Source organism: Equus caballus, chromosome 4, assembly GCF_041296265.1.
Source record: "Equus caballus isolate H_3958 breed thoroughbred chromosome 4, TB-T2T, whole genome shotgun sequence".
Taxonomy (NCBI): domain Eukaryota; kingdom Metazoa; phylum Chordata; class Mammalia; order Perissodactyla; family Equidae; genus Equus; species Equus caballus.
The window spans coordinates 87,862,286-87,879,557 of NC_091687.1; the positions used below are offsets into that span (position 1 = coordinate 87,862,286).

Consider the following 17,272-nt stretch of genomic DNA (forward strand, 5'->3'; position numbering starts at 1 on the left):
TCAGTCTAATGGCATAGTGCCTCCACACTGGAGCAGGCTTCACAGCAGGCCCAGCCTTGAGCCCAGTTGGACTAGTGTTCTTAGGGTCTTCTAGAGCCTAACGTGCCTGTGCAGACTGAGGTGCTGGGGACTTTCTCTGTAATCGTCCAAGTGTGTTTATTTGAGAGGTAAATGACAATAGAAGGCTCCTTACCATCTTTTGCCTAAAATGAAGGCATCAGGACCAAGCATACTTGACAGGTGATGCCAGGCAGAGGTCTCTCCCAAACATGGCTCTGGGGTTCTGGATTACAGGACACGAAGAGCAACAGAAAGGTGGCTGGAGTCCCAAACACTAAAGAGTATGATGTCGTCAGAGTCTCAGACGTCAGAAATGGATTTTCTAGAGCCTGATCCTCAAACCCAGTTGTTGCGACAGCAGCTTCTGGGAGCTGAAGAGCAGATGCATGGCATGCAGAACAAGGTAGGGAAAGGCAGGCCCCTTTCGTTGTGTCTCTTTTACCTTCTCCTGGCCTGTGGTAGAAACATCTTAGGCACAGGGCTGACAAAGGAGGCATGCACTGTGGCAGGAGATAGTACTTTGGGGTCTCACTTGCTTGCCTGATGTAAATATCCCATAAAAGGAATGCCATACTCTGCATAAGCCTGTTCTTGCGGTGCATATGGTACCTATAGTAAATCAGCCTTCCTGTTCCCTTTCCGCACAGTGTAAGGAATTGTGTTGTGAGTTGCAAGAGTTACAGCATCATCGCCGGGTCAGTGAGGAGGAGCAGAGACGGCTGCAGAGGGAGCTGAAGTGTGCACAGAATGAGGTGCTTCGGTTTCAGACTTCCCACGTCACCCAGGTAAACACTGACAGGGGAAGGGCATTTGGGGAGAGCAAAAGGGCCTACATGGAGCTGCTGCTTGAGGGGCGGATGAACGCAGAATAAGGGTGTGCTCTGCTGACTCCGGCCCTGCAACCAAGGGTACAGTCTACTGGAGAGCACTTGGAGAAGTCACGTAGCATTGCGTTCTAGAAATGGTAGCTATTACTGAGTGTCTGCCTCAGAGAAGAAACCGAACCATAGACTTGTGGGAGCTCCTCAAGATGTCTGCGTCTGGAAAAGAACCAAACTGGTCTGTAGTGGGGTCTGCTGTTTCTTGAGTGTAACTGTTCTACCTACATCCTCCCCACCACAGAATGAGGAGCTGAAGACCAGACTCTGTACCCTGCAGCAAAAGTATGATGCTAGCCAGGATGAGCAGAATGAGCTCTTGAAGGTGCAACTACAACTTCAGACTGAGCTCCGGCAGCTCAAAGTCATGAAATCCACAGTCATAGAAAGCCAAAGTGAGAAGGTAACAGCACCCAGAGGTGAGGGGCAACTTAGGGGCTAAGAGGTTTTGGGGAAGGTGAATAAGAGAAGAGAGTTAAACAAGTCTCACCTGTGCAGTACCACAGGCGCACTCCAGCCACCCTCGAGTACTCCGTTAGGTGAGAGGACAACCAGGAAGTGCAGGGCAGGGAGAAGTCGATTCTTAGACTGTCCGTGTCTGAGTGGCTCAGGCAGAAGAGTGAGTGGGTTGAGGATCCCGGATGTACTACCCAAAGCCCCCCTCCACCATAGGAGTTACTGTGCCGGCTGCAGAAGCTGCAGCTACAGTACCAGAACATCACATGTGAGAAGGAGAAGCTGCAGGAAGTGCAGCAACAGCTGCGGGAGGACCTGCAGTACTATGAGGCAGAAGTGCAGCGCCTCAAGGACATGGTGGCCTCCTTCCAAGAGAGCTGTGAGAAGGTAAAAGAAGCTGCAGGTGAGGGAGAACGTAGCAAGGCGAAGTCTTCTGTGAGAGTAACAGTACAGAGGAGGAGTGGGAATGGTAGGAGCTCTATGGAGTGAGTAGCTGTTGGAGAAGGGGTAAAGAGGTGCTTAGTAGAAAGGTGATCTCAGAGTCATGATGCTCGCAGCTTCCTTTGATTTTAAACCAGAAAATTAGCCTATGAGAAGGAAGCCCTTTCCCTTCCCCACCTCCCCAAAAAGGAAGCCCCAAAAGGTCTCTGTGCAGAGCCAGGTAGGGACTGGTCCATCTCGGGTAGCCCTCACTGGGATGAAATTGGGACTGGACAGGACAGGATAGGATCCCCTTAGTCCCTGCCTGAGAGGAAAGAGTGCAGCCACAGGGGTTCCTGGGATGATGGTGGGGCCTGCCTCCCGTGCCCCAGAACACAGAGATGCACACCCAGCTTCAGGAGATGAAGCAGCTGTACCAGACCAGCAAGCATGAGCTGGAGCAGCAGAAGCACATGTATGATCAGCTGGAGCAGGACTTCCTGCTCTGCCAGCAGGAGCTGAAGCAGCTCAAGACCACCCAGCCCATCCCAGAGGACAAGGCAAAATGTGCCAATAAGGTAATTGTAATTAAGAGGTGGGATCTCCTGGGCACTTCCTCTGGAGAAAGGAGGTATGGGGCAGAAGATGAAGTCATCCGCCCAAGGGGCTTGATGGGCTTCTGTCCAGTCCCAGCCGAGTGTGGCAAAGCAGGAAACAGAGGCAGAGCCCCTGCTGTTGCCTTTAAAACAGTGTGCCTTGACCTTGAGCCCGAGCCACAGCTTGGTAGGATCAGTACATCTGGATCCAGCCTGAACACCTGAAGGTTTTACACATGATTCCGCGTGAGTAGACATTTACACCTCGTTATTAGAACTGTAGGATATCTTGTCATTTGTGGGGTAGAACATACACATAGGCCCAAACACACAATCGTGATTATCAGGAGCAGGAAGAGAGGGTGCAGTTTGCAATGAGTCACATTGCAGAGGCTCTTGTCAGATGGCATAGTCTTGTGCCCACAGCACTGATTGGGCATTAGAAGGACCTAGGTTCTTCCAGGATTTTGCAACTTCAGAGTAGTTAAGTTCTATAAGCTTGAATTTTACCCTCTTTAAATTGAACAGAATACTGCTTATCTCACTTCCTTTTAGTAATAGATCCTGGTAGTAAATAAGGCTTTCCTCATTTTCTTTTTTTCCATAGTGTGTAAAATGTAAGTCATTATCAGTCACTCTGTGTTGAGCACTTTCAGCTCCTGATTACTGATAGAAAATGGTAAGATATTGAAGCGTGATGGAGAAAAGGCACAAGATTTTCAAAAGATGGTAGAGCAAGTCACATTATGCCAGAATACTCAGTAGCTCTTGCCACAGCCAACGGCAGGCTGTGTCCCCAGGGAAAGGCCTTCAGAAGATACAGAATTGGGCAGGTTATTGGGTCTGCCCCAAAAGTCCACCTGCCTTTCAACAGCCAGGCTCACATTTCCCTCTTCCCCCATTCCCACTCAATTTAAGGATCCAGAGGGCCCACGACTTGCTCGTCACCTCCTCTCCCAGTGAAAGAGACTATGGAGGGAGATGCGTGCTGGCATACAGAGCCACCTTTTCTCTGGTCATGAAATAGCATTAAGATTAGTTCGATATTAGAAGATTTAGGTTTTTGGAATTATGGGATGATTTTGTCTTCTCTACCCAAATTCAACAATAGCTCATACTTTTCTAAAGATCTTAAAAGATGATTATGAAAGGAAAAATGGGAAAAAATTAGGGTGAAATTGTCTTTAGGTAAGGAGCATAATTAGGTGTAAAAACATCTGGGGATAATGAGAGTAACAGGACCTAGAATTCCCAGCAGAGTGGGAAAATGGCAAAGGAAAGGGCCAGAGGAAAAAGACGTGGGGAAATAAGAGGGGAGGGATGTTGATAACACCTCCTCTGCAACTGCCCTCAGAAGGGACTAGAAGGTGAAATTTAGAGCACAGCCAAACAGCAGTCCCGAGCAGCCTACTGGGGTTCCCATTCAGCATCTCGGCCTGTGCAGGTACAGTGTGGCTTGGGGTGATCAGTCCAAGGTGACTGTACCGTCAGGGAGACCCTGGTGAATCACAGAAGTGCTCTGCTAGCCACACAGTGCAGAGAAATACCTTACAGAGTAACCACCCTTCCACGCCCGCCCCATCCACAGTGTGATACAGTGCTGTCCAGACTGACAGAATTGCAGGAAAAGTACAAGGCCAGCCAGAAGGAGATGGGGCAACTGCAAATGCAGCAGTGTGAGCTCCTGGAGAATCAGAGGAGGATGCAGGAGGAGCAGGGCCAGCTGCAAGAAGAGCTGCACAGGCTCACGTTCCCGCTCCCCAAATCTGGTCTCTTCCATAAGGTAACCACAGCCAGGGGATGGCTGCTAACTATGGAAAAGCTGCTTTGAGAAGCTTCCCAGGTGTGACTATACTTGGGAAAAATAAAAGGGTGGGGATTGAACTTTTTCTTTTCTTAACCAACCACTCCTTTCTCACGAGTCTCCTCAAACCAAAAAGTTCAATATAGCCGATTAGGGTTTTAAATCTTAAAATACATTTTATGCTCTGGAATCTGTCCAGCATTTTATATTTAGATATTTCGTCTATCTGGAGGAAATGTACTTGAAAGCACCATGTAAACTACAAAATATATCTGAACATACATGATCATTGCTACTCAACTAGCAGGTCTCCATAGAAGGATTCCCCCTGGCCCAGCTGGGCTGTGCAGAGCCAGCACAGAGACTCCTGAGGGAGGGGTCCCCAGCAGGAAGGAGGCCACGGTCTTTCCATATAACCACCATAGTTCCTGCCCCCTTCCTTCCACTCTACCTCACAGAGTCAGGAGCTGCTTACAAAATTACAAGACTTGTGTGAACTACAGCTGCTCTACCAAGGCATGCAGGAGGAGCAGAAAAAACTGATACAGAATCAAGAAAGTGTATTAAAAGAACAATTAGAGCTGCACCAAGAGCTGCAACTTTTCAAAGATTCTCGTTTCCGGGAAGTGTTGGAGAATCCTGAGGGTTCCAAATCACCTAAGTCCTCAAAATGTGGTCATAACAAGGTAACCAACACAAGATGCAGGGAGACAGTCCTGGGGACAACAGCATGGCAGGAAAAGGGGCTCCACTGAAGGGTCAGGGTTAGGAAGACCTGTAGGGCCAGGAGTAAGGATGAGACTAAAGCCCTGCCCTTCCCCAGCCATGACCACTCTTGTATTCATTAAGATGTAGCTTTAGGTACGGCCTGGGGACCTCACCCAGATGCCCGCCCAATTGAAGCACTGTGAGCACTTAGGGCCGGGATGACCCAGAAGTCTATAATCTCCTGACAATTTGACTTAATCCCTTCAACATATCGTTTTCCAGATTTGTAATATCAACTTGGTGTTTGTTTGGATTCCTTGGGAATGACTCTAAACATGTCATCCTTTCCTCATGAGCTGGTTGATAATTGAGAAGTACACTTTTCCATGATCAAAATCTATAACCTTTTGTTGTTCTGCATGAAGCAAATCTGGGGCCATTCATTTCCAATGGAAGAATTCCTAGCATGTGGGGTTCTTGGTACTGACCGCACTGTCTTCGTTGGAACTTTGGTGGCAATAACAGCCAGGTCAGGGGATTAGACTAGGGAATTGATGCATCTAAAGCCCCAGCAAGGGGTCATGCCTCTGAGGTCACACTGGTAGAGATTTCCATACACGTCTGTTCAGGATTGGGGGATGAATTTGGTCTGATGTGTCAGTGGGGGCGAGGAAAAGCAGGTAGACAGTTTCAATTTAGGCTAAAGCTATTTATTCAGATAGCGGTCTGGACAGGGAGATCCAGGGAATAGCAGAAGTCCAAACTGTGAGATTTGGTCAGATTCCAGGGGCATCAGATTTCAGCTGATGAGACCAGGAATCAGGTATAAAGTATTTCCTTAACCGATCAGATCTCATTGTGGGCATCAGCAGCCAAGAAGCCAGGCCGAGAGGACCTGGGAAACATGCCCAGAGGCCAGATTCAGAATTGGGGCAGGAGGTAAGGGACGTGTAGGGAGACCTTGGTTCCAAGTCCACATCTTCTGAGGAAGGAATTCTTTGTGTGCTCACATTCAACACCAGGGCTGATTTTAGAATTGAGGGTCGGGGGGGACTGAGGCTAAAGGTCATGTTAGTGGGTACATCTGACTGAGAAGAGGGTAGGGAAGGGAGCCAGAGTGATCTTGAGACTCACTCAGCCCTGCTTCAAGGACAGGGATGTACCAGAGTGCATAAACCAGCAGAAATGGAAGCCCAGAAATCATGGAGTATCTGCCCTGGGAAGTTTTTCCTCAGTGAGCAAGAAACTGACCCATGCCAGTTACCTGTAGGCTAAGTCAAAGACCTAGGGTGTGGTGAGATTGGAGTGTGCAGTTCTGTCAAGTGTGCTCCCAGATATCTGCACCAGGAGGGGCGCAGTACTGTCTAGAGTAACGATGATGTCTCCCCACCCCACTCTCGGCAGTCCAAGATGATCATCGACCAGATGCAGGCTCTGCAGGTGCTGTATGAGGCCAGTCAGACTGAGCAGGAGCTACTGCAGCAGGAGCAGGGGAGGCTCCTAGAGGAACGGAAGAGGCTGCAGGCCGACTTGCAGCTCTGCCTGGAAGAAATGCAGCTGCTCCAAGTCCAGTCCCCCTCTATAAAAATGAGCCTTGAGTCCTACAAGAAGAGTTATGGTAGCATGGCCCCCAGCAGTGAGAATTGTCACAAGAGTTATGGTAGCACCATTGATGACAGCGAGAGTTATCACAAGAGTTACGGTAGCACCCAGGCCAGCGATGAGAGCCTTCTCAAGAGCTATGACAGTAGCACCAGTACCAGTGAGACCTGTGAGAAGAGTTACCGCACCAGCAGCAGCAGCATCGACGATAAGAGGAGTTATGGCAGCACCAGTAGCTCTGACACCTGTCACAAGAGTTATGTCAGCAGCAACACTGACGATGAGCCTGCTGAGCCTGAAGATGTAGAGGTAATAGTAGCCAGATGACAGGTCCGATGGGGAAAGAAGGTTCTTGTCTTATTAAGAGATAAGTTACCAGGGGAAAGGCACAAGAAGTGAGGTGGGCAATGGGGTCAGAGCTGAGCTGGGTAACTTACTGGAAATAAATGAGGCAGTCTGCCCATCTAACATGGAGGTGCTTCCATACTGGATGGAGGTCTAAGATTCAGGACTTTTCATCAACACAGTCACGTTGCACTTTTTTTTTTTTAAAGGAAGCTGGCCCTGAGCTAACACCTGGTGCCAATCTTTTCTCTTGAAGAGTGGCCCTGAGCTAACATCTATGCCCATCTTCCTCTATTTTTTGTGGATGCCTCCACATCAAGCATGGCTTGAGGAGTGGTGTAGGTCCATGCCTGGGATCCAAACCCATGAACCTGGGCTGCTGAAGTGGAGTGTGCTGAACATAACCACTATGCCAGTGGGCTGGCCCCTCATGTTGCTGTTTATGGGAAGAAATGCAGTATTCTCCCTGGGCAGCTTCAGATCTTTGTGGCTATTGTTTTGTATCCAAGAAAGGTCGTAGCAAAGAGAGTGGGTGGAATGCAGGTGCTACTCAGAGTGCCGTCATCACTCCCCTACCCTCCACAGCACTTTGAGACTGTCGTTGCTAAGGTGCTGATCAGGCTGCAGGGCGTGCAGGCCATGTACCAGCTCAGCCAGGAGGAGCACGACCTGCTGCAAGAGCGGATGAAAAAGCTGCTGGACAAGCAGAGAGAGCTGAAGGAAGAGCTGGAGGCCTGTGAAAAAGAATTCAAGGAGTGCATGGAATGTCTGGAGAAGCCTGTTGCCTCCCAAAATGACAAGAATGAGGTAACTGCTGTCAGGGAGGCAGGGCGTCTCCTAGGAGTCCCTAGAGCCAGAGGAGGTCATGGCCTTTTCAGAGAGGCTGAGGAGAGAGGGACAGAGCTCGCTGCCAGCTCTGCAGAGTTGCCCTCTTCTTGGTCAGAGGACAGAGCAGGGACTGAATCCCAGGAGGCCGGGTGGTCGCTGCATTGCTGAGGGATATTTTTCAGGTGCCCACCATGCTGGGATTTACTGATCAAGACTCTGAATAATTTTTCTCTTTTTCCCTTTGCCACCTCTATTCTCTCTTTTCCTCTGTCCTAGAGCTCTTTATGGAGTTACATTTTTTCACCTGCCAATTTTCTTTCGTTATTTTATGTGTATTTGTCTTGTATCTCTAACTAGATTACAAGCACCTCAAGGACAGGGCCATAGCTCCTTCTTTTGAATCTCTTACAATGGCAAGAAAAGTGTTGTACATCTATTAGGAACAGGACAGAAGGTGTTGTCTCTGGCAGGAGGAGTGCACAGTCCAGTGGGGGTCACTGTGTATGCACGGGAGAGGTTCAGAGAGCAAGAAACATGTGGGCCTAGGTTGCTTAGTATCGGTACCTACCGAGCAGACCATGATGTGCTGCCAGAAGCCAGGAAAGACAAAACCAGAGATTAAGGAGCAGGCTTGGAACTTGCCTCTGTTTCCAGGGCGAGGCGCGGGATCCCAGGTACACTCTCAGGAGCATACAACACGGTTCCTTAGGTGATGGTACCTGTTAGAGAAATAGCGTGGGAAGTAGGAGTTCCCATCAAAAACAGCTATATAAGAAAGCCCTGAGCTTCAGAAGGGGTAGCCCTGTAGTTATTCCCCAGACAGCTCACCATAAAACATAATTTAAATCATCCTTTTTTGATCCTTTCAGATGTAGATCAGGTACCTCAAGTTAGGGAGAAACTCTTTGTAAAACTGCTTTAGAGGCTCATTTTCCACCGTTGAATGTTTTCTTTATTGTCTACTCCCCGTGGGCTTTAGCAGGGACATTTCTGAGGTGGGGACCTCCAGGCAGGGCCCAGGCTGACCGCGTAGGCCTGGCTGGGAGTGACCGGCCCTCCACTGCCAACAGATCAAAGAACTGCAGAGCAAGCTGCGGGAGCTGCAGCTGCAGTACCAGGCTAGCATGGACGAGCAGGGGCGGCTCCTGGCGGTGCAGGAGCAGTTGGAGGGGCAGCTGCAGTGCTGCCAGGAAGAGCTTCGCCAGCTCAAAGAGAAGAGGTCCGCTGTTACCAAAGAAACCAAGGGGAAGAATGGCAATAAGAACATGAACAAGAATGCCAATGGGGTTAAGAATAAAAAGGTGACCAAGCTATGTTCGGACAGTCCTGAGGACAGCTTTGAGAGCAGAAAGGTAAGTAATAACCTTAGTGCCCAGATAAGCAGAAAGGTGGAGGAGATCCTGGGAAGAAAAATCATCACCACCATTCCGACCAGGTGAGGTAGAGAAGCTACAGGCTTTGGGATCTCTAATCTGTCTAGAGTAGTTCCATCTTAATAGCAATTTGGTCCCTTTTCCTGTGAAGTTAAGGGGAGAGTAGAGTTACAGCCCAAAAGGACCACAGCCCTAGGCTGAATGACTGCCTCAGTTAGTCCAGCCCAGTTTTCTGGAGCCCCTCTTCATCCTGGGCCACATGCCCCAGAGAGGGATTTAGTCAAAGCAGTTGTGTACACATAAGTGAAAGAGGATTGGGTCAAATAGGAGCCGCCATGCAAGGGGAGGAAGCAGCAGGTGAGGTGCAGAGCTCGAGAATCTTTGGCTCTGATAGCTGTCTGAAATGGCTAATGGCCAGACGGACATATCAGTCCAGAGGCTGGGTGTGACTGCCCTCCACACTGTGCAGGGAGATGGACTTAGTCCCAGAATACAGTGCTGCCTGTGTGTTGTGACAGGCTGGGAAGCAGAGTGTTCTGAGATAGTTCGGCATTCCGTGAGGGAAGGGATCTTCTCAGGTAACGGCATCCCCCATCCTGCCCTGCCTCCGCCCCACAGAGTCTGGAGGTGGTGCTCTATTACAAGGCCAGCCACAAAGATTTAGATGAACTAGCAAAAGAGGAAAAGAAAGAGGAAATGGAGGACCAAAAAAAGGAGGAAATCAAAGGGGAGATGAAGGAGGAGTCCTGGGAAGAACTAGTTTCTGAGCAACCAGATCCTACAGAGATTGAGTCCACAGAAGATCAGGAGGAGAGAGATGAAGAGTTCCAAGACCAGAAGGGCAAGGAAGAAGACAATGAAGATGAGGAAGACGATGACTCTGGCCCTGAAGCTTCAGAGGAAAACAACCCCCTCAGTCTTTCTGAGAGCAAAAAGGTAACCACAGCCAAAGGCTGGGTCAAGTGGGAAATGGGCTCTTGGGCTCAGGTGCCCCAGTGGTCAGGGGTGACCAGCCCTAGGACGGACTTCTACAGGAGTAGAAGCCAGCAAGCTCTGAGGCATAGCACTTGGGGAAAGTGGAAATGGAGACGGGATTGGAGAGAGCAGGCTCTCTGTGGGAAATGGCACGCTTAGACCAATTTGCTGTGGAACTGTCTCGCAAAGACCACCTTTTCTGGGAACCAAGGTGGGGTCATTGTGTCCTACCTCCTTTCATGTATGTGGTAGCCCTTGCAACTTACGTCGAGAGGGTTCTTCACCCTCCCCTTAAGCGCTGCACTAAGGACACGGGCAGTGCAAGGCCTTCTTTGGGGAGTTTTTGTCAGTCTTTTGGGAAGTTTGTCAGCCTGGGCAAGTCCCTCAGCCCTGCTCTCCCATGGTGCCCTGTTAGGTTTGACCTTTGCTGTTGCTGTTAATGGTGTGGGGAGGCTGGTGTCACCCACTGGGCTCCATATATTACAGGGTATGAGGGTGGGGGCAGGGGATGATCAGAAGTGATAATGAAAATATTTCAGTCTGTACAGCAGGAGCATTGGCCAGTCCAGGGAGACCAGTCAGAGCCCTAACCCTTTAGTTCCTGGATCTTGAGAGATTGGGGTGGGAGTATCCTGGGTAATTTACCAACTGTACAAAAGTATTTCTGTATTTTCACAACTGGTACGTCTGTACAGGTATGTACCCCTGACTTCCTAACCTGGTTGAGGATAACTGGGGGCTCTCGTTCCCTGAGGAGTTTGAGTACTGCCTGAATAAATCTGCAGTTTACAGGACAGGTTCTTTCTGTCCCTCTAGACACAGGGGAAGAAAACAAGTCTCTTGTGGTGGGATGTCCCAGTCAACTCTAAGGATATCTGGAATTTTCCAGCAGCTGAGTCTGCAGCACTGGCTAGGGATCCAGCATGCAGGTCTCTGCTCACCCTGTGGCAGAGAACTGTTACTTAGGATGTGAAAAGTAGGAGTAGCCGCAGCCTCTTGCCCGGTCTTATATTGCTTTGAGTTCATCATATTCCACCAGGTGCTGGATCAGAGCCTCATAGATTTCCTTGCCTTGGGTGCCACATTTCTGAATGCCAGACCTGATTTTCCTACTTGAAAGTCGAGCACATTCCTTATGTCTCCATATGGAGGTGTCCCTTTCCCCCAGTGGGTCCTGCATCTTTTGCTGGCAGCTCTACTGACATATGTGTTACCGCCTGCAAACTCAGTTTCTCTCTGGAAGAATAATTGCGTCAAAGAACTAGCCCTTCTCCATTGTTAGCTTTTTTAGTGCATTTTATCTCACAATGACAGCATTAGACTCCTAGGGGATTGTAGGGGCCAGAGCCCAGAACACTGAGACTTAGTGGAAAGCAGCCAGAACAAATGGGCTAACAAAGAGACAGGTGGCCTGGCAGGAGACTGGCTCTTCCTAGGGTGACCCAGGCAAAGTATACATCCTTTCATCTCAGAAAGCCCAGCTTTACTCTCTGGAGCTTTACTTTTCCAGTGTTAGTAACCTATAAGAAAGGTCTAGGGGCAGATAACCTGCTTTACAGGATATGAGAGGGTTATGACAAGCCAGAAAATGACCCAGCACCTGATTTGGAGCTAAGCTACTGCCTAACCCATTCAGTTTTGCATCTCCTACAGGCTTCCAGTGGGAGGAACCAGGCCCGAGTGACAGAGAAGAAATACTGCTGCTCTGCCTTACCTGTGGTTTAACCTCTTGATCTCTTTCTCTTTTCCCTTTGTTTTCTCATCTTCATTATCTGTTGGATTCATATGTTTATGTCTTTTTATACCACCTCTCATCTCCTGGTCTCTCCTTGTGCTTCTTTCTCATTTGATATGTTGCAGCCATCCCCTGCCCCCAACCCCCCCATCTTCTCCTTGCCTCTCGTAGGCCTGGTGGTCATATCGGCTTTGCTCTGGTGCTGGTGGGCTGAGACGTCGTCCTAACGCAGGTACTGGTATTGCGTCCTCTCCTGAGGGGTACAGGGAGGTGCAGGTTGCCCCAGCCTCTCCTCTTCCCCTTTTCTCTCAGCTGCTTGCTTCTTGCTATTGCCATTTTACAACAGATGATACTCACGTCTGAGGTCCCTGGCTTTTCCTTGGGCTACTGCAAAGCCCATAACATCTCTGAGCTTGTCTTCGCAACACATAGGGAGTTGGAATGCTTACCATTGGCATGGTTTGAGTTTCTGTCCTCTGGCTGGGAAAAAATTGGATGATCCCAGCACTGTTGCTGCTTTCAAAGCTGCCTCACCACTTCTGATCAGCTGACTTTTGTCTGCAAGGCCGGCCTGGGCGCTCTTTGTCTTTGATTAGCCCCAGAGCCAATCTCTCACCACTCTTGCTACCCAGAGGGCAAACTAAGGAATCACTGCCTTCCACAGTGGGTGAGAGAGGAGCTCTGGAGAGCTGTGACACACTGCCTCCTGCCCCCCGCAGGGGCATTTGTATGAGGGCAGCCTCAATTCGTCCTTCAACCTTGGTGAAAATGGAACTGAAACCCCTACCATATTATGTACTTTCTGCCAAAAAGTCCTCTGGTCCGGGACTTCTGGCCTCCAGAAAAATCAGAACACGAATGCCAGGAAATATTTGGTAGTTCTCTGTTTATCCCTTTTGGGGGCAAGATTTTTTTGTAATTGGCTTCCCAAGCTAGGCTTTCTGGAGAGAATGTGGTATTGGTGAAAAGTTTCCACTAACCAGAGATGCGAGTGTTCTCAGGGAATCAAGGCTGATATATTCTGGGCACCTTTTAGTTGGCCTCAGTCCATGTAATCTGGTCTGTCAACAGGATACCAAATTCAGGAGGCAGAATGTGGTCTATGGCCCAAGGTAGAACCTGCCTTCTGGAGCCTATAACTGTTCTCTCTTGGCCTATTTTGGCTCCTTTCTCAGTCTCTCCCTGCCACACCCACCCCTCACCCTCTCTTCTCACATCCCTGTAAATGGAGTGTAGTCGACTGACTGCACAGCTTCAGAGTGGTGGCGGAAGCGTTTGTTGGTAGCACTTACACCATTTCCTTTCCTCTCCTTCCTTTTTTACCTCTCACTTTTTTTTCCTCTTCAACCCTTCTCCTTTCTTAGTTATTCCCCACAGACAGTCTTTAACTCCTTTAGTGACAGGGGTCTCCCCCTCTACCTGCACACTCACCTGCACACTCCCAGATTTCTAAGTCTCTATGGGATGAGACCCAAAGCATTCAGCCGTAACCTTTCACCAACTCAAACCAGCCAGGCCCAATCACAGAAAGAGAAAGGGACTCCTGGGTAAGTATCCTCTTGGGGTAGCCTGTTATGCCCACAGGCTGGCTACGCCCCAATATGCAGCTCCCCATCCAGGAGTTGAGGCAGCATAGTAAAGTAGAAAGTGTGGCCGACAGTGGTCAGAGAACCTGGTTGAGTCTGTCTCTGCTTCTTACAGTTTTGTCCCAATGGGCAAAATGTATAATCTGAATGTTAGTTTCTTCAAATGTAAGCAAAGGATGATAAAACCTCTGCCTTCCTCATGTGAGGCTCCGATGAGTCCATGTATATAAAAGTACTCTATGAATGATAAAATACCACATGAATAATAAAAAGAGCTTACACTTACATAGTACATACTCTGTGCCAGGCAGTGTTCTAATTGCCTTACCTGTATTTACTCATTTACTCCTTGCAACAACCCCATGAGGTAGCTATTATTATTATCATTTTATATGTCATAAAACTAAGGCATAGAGAGGTTAAGTAACAAGCCAGAATATTGTGAATTGGATTCTAAGGACTCAACATTAGCAACAGATAAAATTCCAATCCTGTTTCCCCTTGTGCTCTCCCCTCATTTTGAGCAATTCTCCTTGGTTGTTTCCAAGCAATTAGGAAGACAGTACTTGTCTCTGGGCAGCCTCGGATCACATTAGCTCTCTTGATAATTAATGTCACACTGTTGACTTATTTCATGTATTGTTTATAAAACCCTTTTGCACACTGCATATGCTAAGCCTCCTCTCCCCATTCTCCACCTCAGTTGACTTTTTGGATCCAAGGCAGAGTTTTCTATTCATCCCTATTAGAGATCATCTATTGGTCTATCCTGTGAAGTTTGGTTTTTTTAAATCTTGACTCCATGCTTTCAGAGTATTCACTTTCCCTCCCAGCTTCGCATCATCCTCAGCGGTGGCAAGCCCGCCTTCACATCTTTGTCCATGGTCCAGATGAGGGCTGAGCCTCTAGAATGTTGTCTCTCCAGGCTCTTTAATCCAGCTCATTGGTCACTGAAGAAATGGTCATACAACAAACTGGGCTGTCATCCTACTCTTCTGTCCTCATATTCTCTTCATGGATGTCATGGAAAATCTTGTCAAACACTTTAAGTCCAAAAACATGATTTTCTTGATCTGTCAATTTAATAACCAGTCTGAAAGGAAAGCCTGACACGACTTATCCCTTTGGGACACCCAGTCCAGCCCTTTGCTCAGCCAGCTCCAGAATCTTGCCTTTGCCTGGTATAAAGGGCACCAGTTCACGTTTATGGGTTTCAGCTCTCTCCTCCTTTAAGAACATCAGACTGACATTTTTAGTAATGCACATTAGGATATAATCATCTGAGCATGTAAATACTCTTTCTAGCTCCCTTTTCAGTTATTTTCTTACAGAAATTACTCTGTATATCTACCTCCAATATCATTTTGCTTTCGATTTCATATCTTCTATTCTTAGTAACTATTTCTACAAAGGTAGGAAGTTTTTTTGGCTTAAAATCTTCTTTTTAGAGCCATTGTTCTCTGCTCAAATGAATTCTTTTGGGTGTTTGTGTTTTTTATTTTTGTGGGGGTTTTTTGCTGAGGAGGATTTGCTCTGAGCTAACATCTCTGTTGCTAATCTTCCTCTTTTTGTATGTGAACTGCCACTACAGCATGGCCACTGACAGAGGAGTGGTGTGGGTCCACACCCAGGCACCAAACCCCGGCTGCTGAAGCAGAGCACACTGAACTTAACTAGTAGGCCCCTGGGGCTGGCCTAGCAAATGCATTCTTAACATTAATGGGCTATACTCCATACTTACCTAAAACCATCCTTGTGTTACTTTATGCCATAGCTTATGACTCAAAACCCAAATTCTGTCTTTCAAGTAATACAGTAAAAAAATAGGAACTATTTCTGGAAGCATGTATTTTCTTGTCTAAGATTTCATGTTCCCTAAATGATGCCTTTTTTGTTGTCCCATGAACCAACAGAATTTGCTATGGTCAGTAGAGTGTGGAAGCCTCAGCATACTCTAACAAAGCCCCAGGAAGTCAGTCAACAAACCCAATGACTGGGGATGTTTTAACGACCCTGGCATTTGCTTCCCAGGGCCAGTGACCAGCTTCCTTGAATTTCCTTGAACCAACATCATTCTCCTTAAAAGGTTTGGGCCACCTAACAGCCTCATATTTGCCTGCACCCTGTGGTGTACTTTCTTCACTCACCTCAGATAAGACTGAGGGATCAGTCTTATTATCCTTTTGACTCTGAGTTCATTTCTCCTCCATAAAGCGAATGAGGTGCTGTCACTTACCCTAAAGGCCCAAATTTACCCTCTTTTTCTTGCCATGGCATCAGATCCTTTCTCACTGCAACCACTTGGATACACTTTGAAGTCTGGTTCCTGAGCTTGCCGTGACACACGGGAACTGGTATTCTCATCCCGTGGGGCATGAACACAGGCAGTCATCCCAGGTGATACGTATAGTGTTGTTCCAGGTATCTAGTGGTGCCAGGACTAAGGCTACATTGCCTCCAGCGGTTACTCAGGAGGTAAGAGGGACTAGACCATGATGTTCCTGGGGTGTCTCTCCAGCACCAGTAGGCAGGGCATCTCTGGCTTAGGGAGGAGTTCAGAAGGCTGGGAACTCACCATTTGTCTTTGGTCCCCACAGAACATGTTTGGGATGTGGAAGCCTATGGTGTTCTTGGCTATTGCAGCTGTGGCTCTGTATGTGTTACCCAACATGCGACCGCAGGAGACAGAGGTCTGCCTCACGGAGTGATGGCAGACCAGGGCCAGCTGAGGGGGCAGATCCCCAGTGCCCACAACCCTCAACTTTGGGCAGGACACACTGTGCCAGAGCCCCGCCCCACCCATACGTCCTGTGTGTCCCCATCTCCTTAGCCTCAGTCACCCAGGCTGGAAAGGCTTATGGGGAGCGGCTAGCTCCCATCTCCTGCCTTGTATAAGAACTTGGGTTCCTTGTAATTAAATATCAGCCTTATCACATGAGACTTTGTGGGTTTTTATTTGTTAAATACCTCACAACACAACCAGAACAAAGTGGTTCCCCTTTAACCAGGTACCTCACATAAAGGTCTGGCTGCTAAATACGATTTCTCACCCTACAAATGACCTCAGAAACGAGGCTGGCTCCTATGCTGCCAGCTGAATCACAGATGGATTCATCTGTACATATTAACCTTATCTCAAGGAACTCACCTGAGCACAGAGGAATGGAATGACCTGGGTACTTTGTGTGAGGAGGGCCAAATGACCTGCCCTTAGGATCTGTGCCCGTACCCATCTACTGTGAGAAGGATGCCCTGAGAAGATCTGCGTGTGAGCCTTCATGGCTTAGTCCTTATGACTTCTCAAGGGACTTGCTCTCAGAGATGACTTATTAATCACTCAGGGTCCTGGCAGTAAACACTCAGAAGCTTTAACTGAGGAGTGTTTGACGAAGGGACTGTGTACCGAAGGCAGAGTTAGGAGAACCAACAAGGAATAGGGAAGTCCCCCGGCACTAGCAACAGTGGGAAGTGGCTACCATCCCAGGCCTGAAGGGGAAAGGGAGGCAGCAAGAGTTGGGGGCCTGAAAAGGGGCCCCAGACACACATGGTGGCCACAGGGGGATGCGGCTCTTGTCAGAGCCGTGATGAGGTGGGAGTTTACGTACTCCTCCACCCTCTCTTCCCACCGCCCAGGTTCCTGTTGGTACCTCTCCTTGGCTGACCCCCGCTGGGAGCCAGAAAGCAGAGGTGCCCAGGTGACATAACCTTTCAAGGTCAGCCTTCTGGAGCAGAGGCAGAGGATTGAGAATGGATCTAAGTGGGGACAAGCAGAATGATGAGGATAATTTACAAGTGTCCTTTTTTTATCTTCATTCCTGTGGAACCATTTGTGATTGGTTGTCTCATCATGAATGTTTCCTATGAACGCCCCCAAGTGTATTCATAAGCCACAGTGGACAGAATGGC

General features: G+C 48.5%; 1 protein-coding gene across 22 annotated transcripts in view; it reads left to right on the forward strand.

Annotated features, from left to right (window-relative positions):
- CCDC136 (coiled-coil domain containing 136) overlaps window positions 1–16,304 on the forward strand; it is a 29,697-nt gene extending 13,393 nt beyond the window's left edge. For 5 of the 22 annotated variants that reach the window (XM_070265791.1, XM_014739150.3, XM_070265795.1 and 2 more), the window contains 13 exons: window positions 295–463; window positions 708–845; window positions 1,183–1,341; window positions 1,611–1,781; window positions 2,207–2,392; window positions 3,999–4,193; window positions 4,673–4,900; window positions 6,327–6,833; window positions 7,455–7,676; window positions 8,768–9,049; window positions 9,689–10,006; window positions 11,952–12,012; window positions 15,964–16,304. In XM_070265791.1, coding sequence (XP_070121892.1) covers window positions 295–463; window positions 708–845; window positions 1,183–1,341; window positions 1,611–1,781; window positions 2,207–2,392; window positions 3,999–4,193; window positions 4,673–4,900; window positions 6,327–6,833; window positions 7,455–7,676; window positions 8,768–9,049; window positions 9,689–10,006; window positions 11,952–12,012; window positions 15,964–16,196 — 2,869 coding nt within the window. In that variant the 3' untranslated portion in view covers window positions 16,197–16,304. Of the gene's footprint in view, window positions 1–294; window positions 464–707; window positions 846–1,182; window positions 1,342–1,610; window positions 1,782–2,206; window positions 2,393–3,998; window positions 4,194–4,672; window positions 4,901–6,326; window positions 6,834–7,454; window positions 7,677–8,767; window positions 9,050–9,688; window positions 10,007–11,698; window positions 12,013–15,963 lie in introns of all 22 variants that reach the window. The other 17 variants (XR_011438229.1, XR_011438231.1, XR_011438230.1 and 14 more) reach the window with 10 other exon arrangements.
- The last annotated feature ends 968 nt before the right edge of the window (window positions 16,305–17,272 follow it).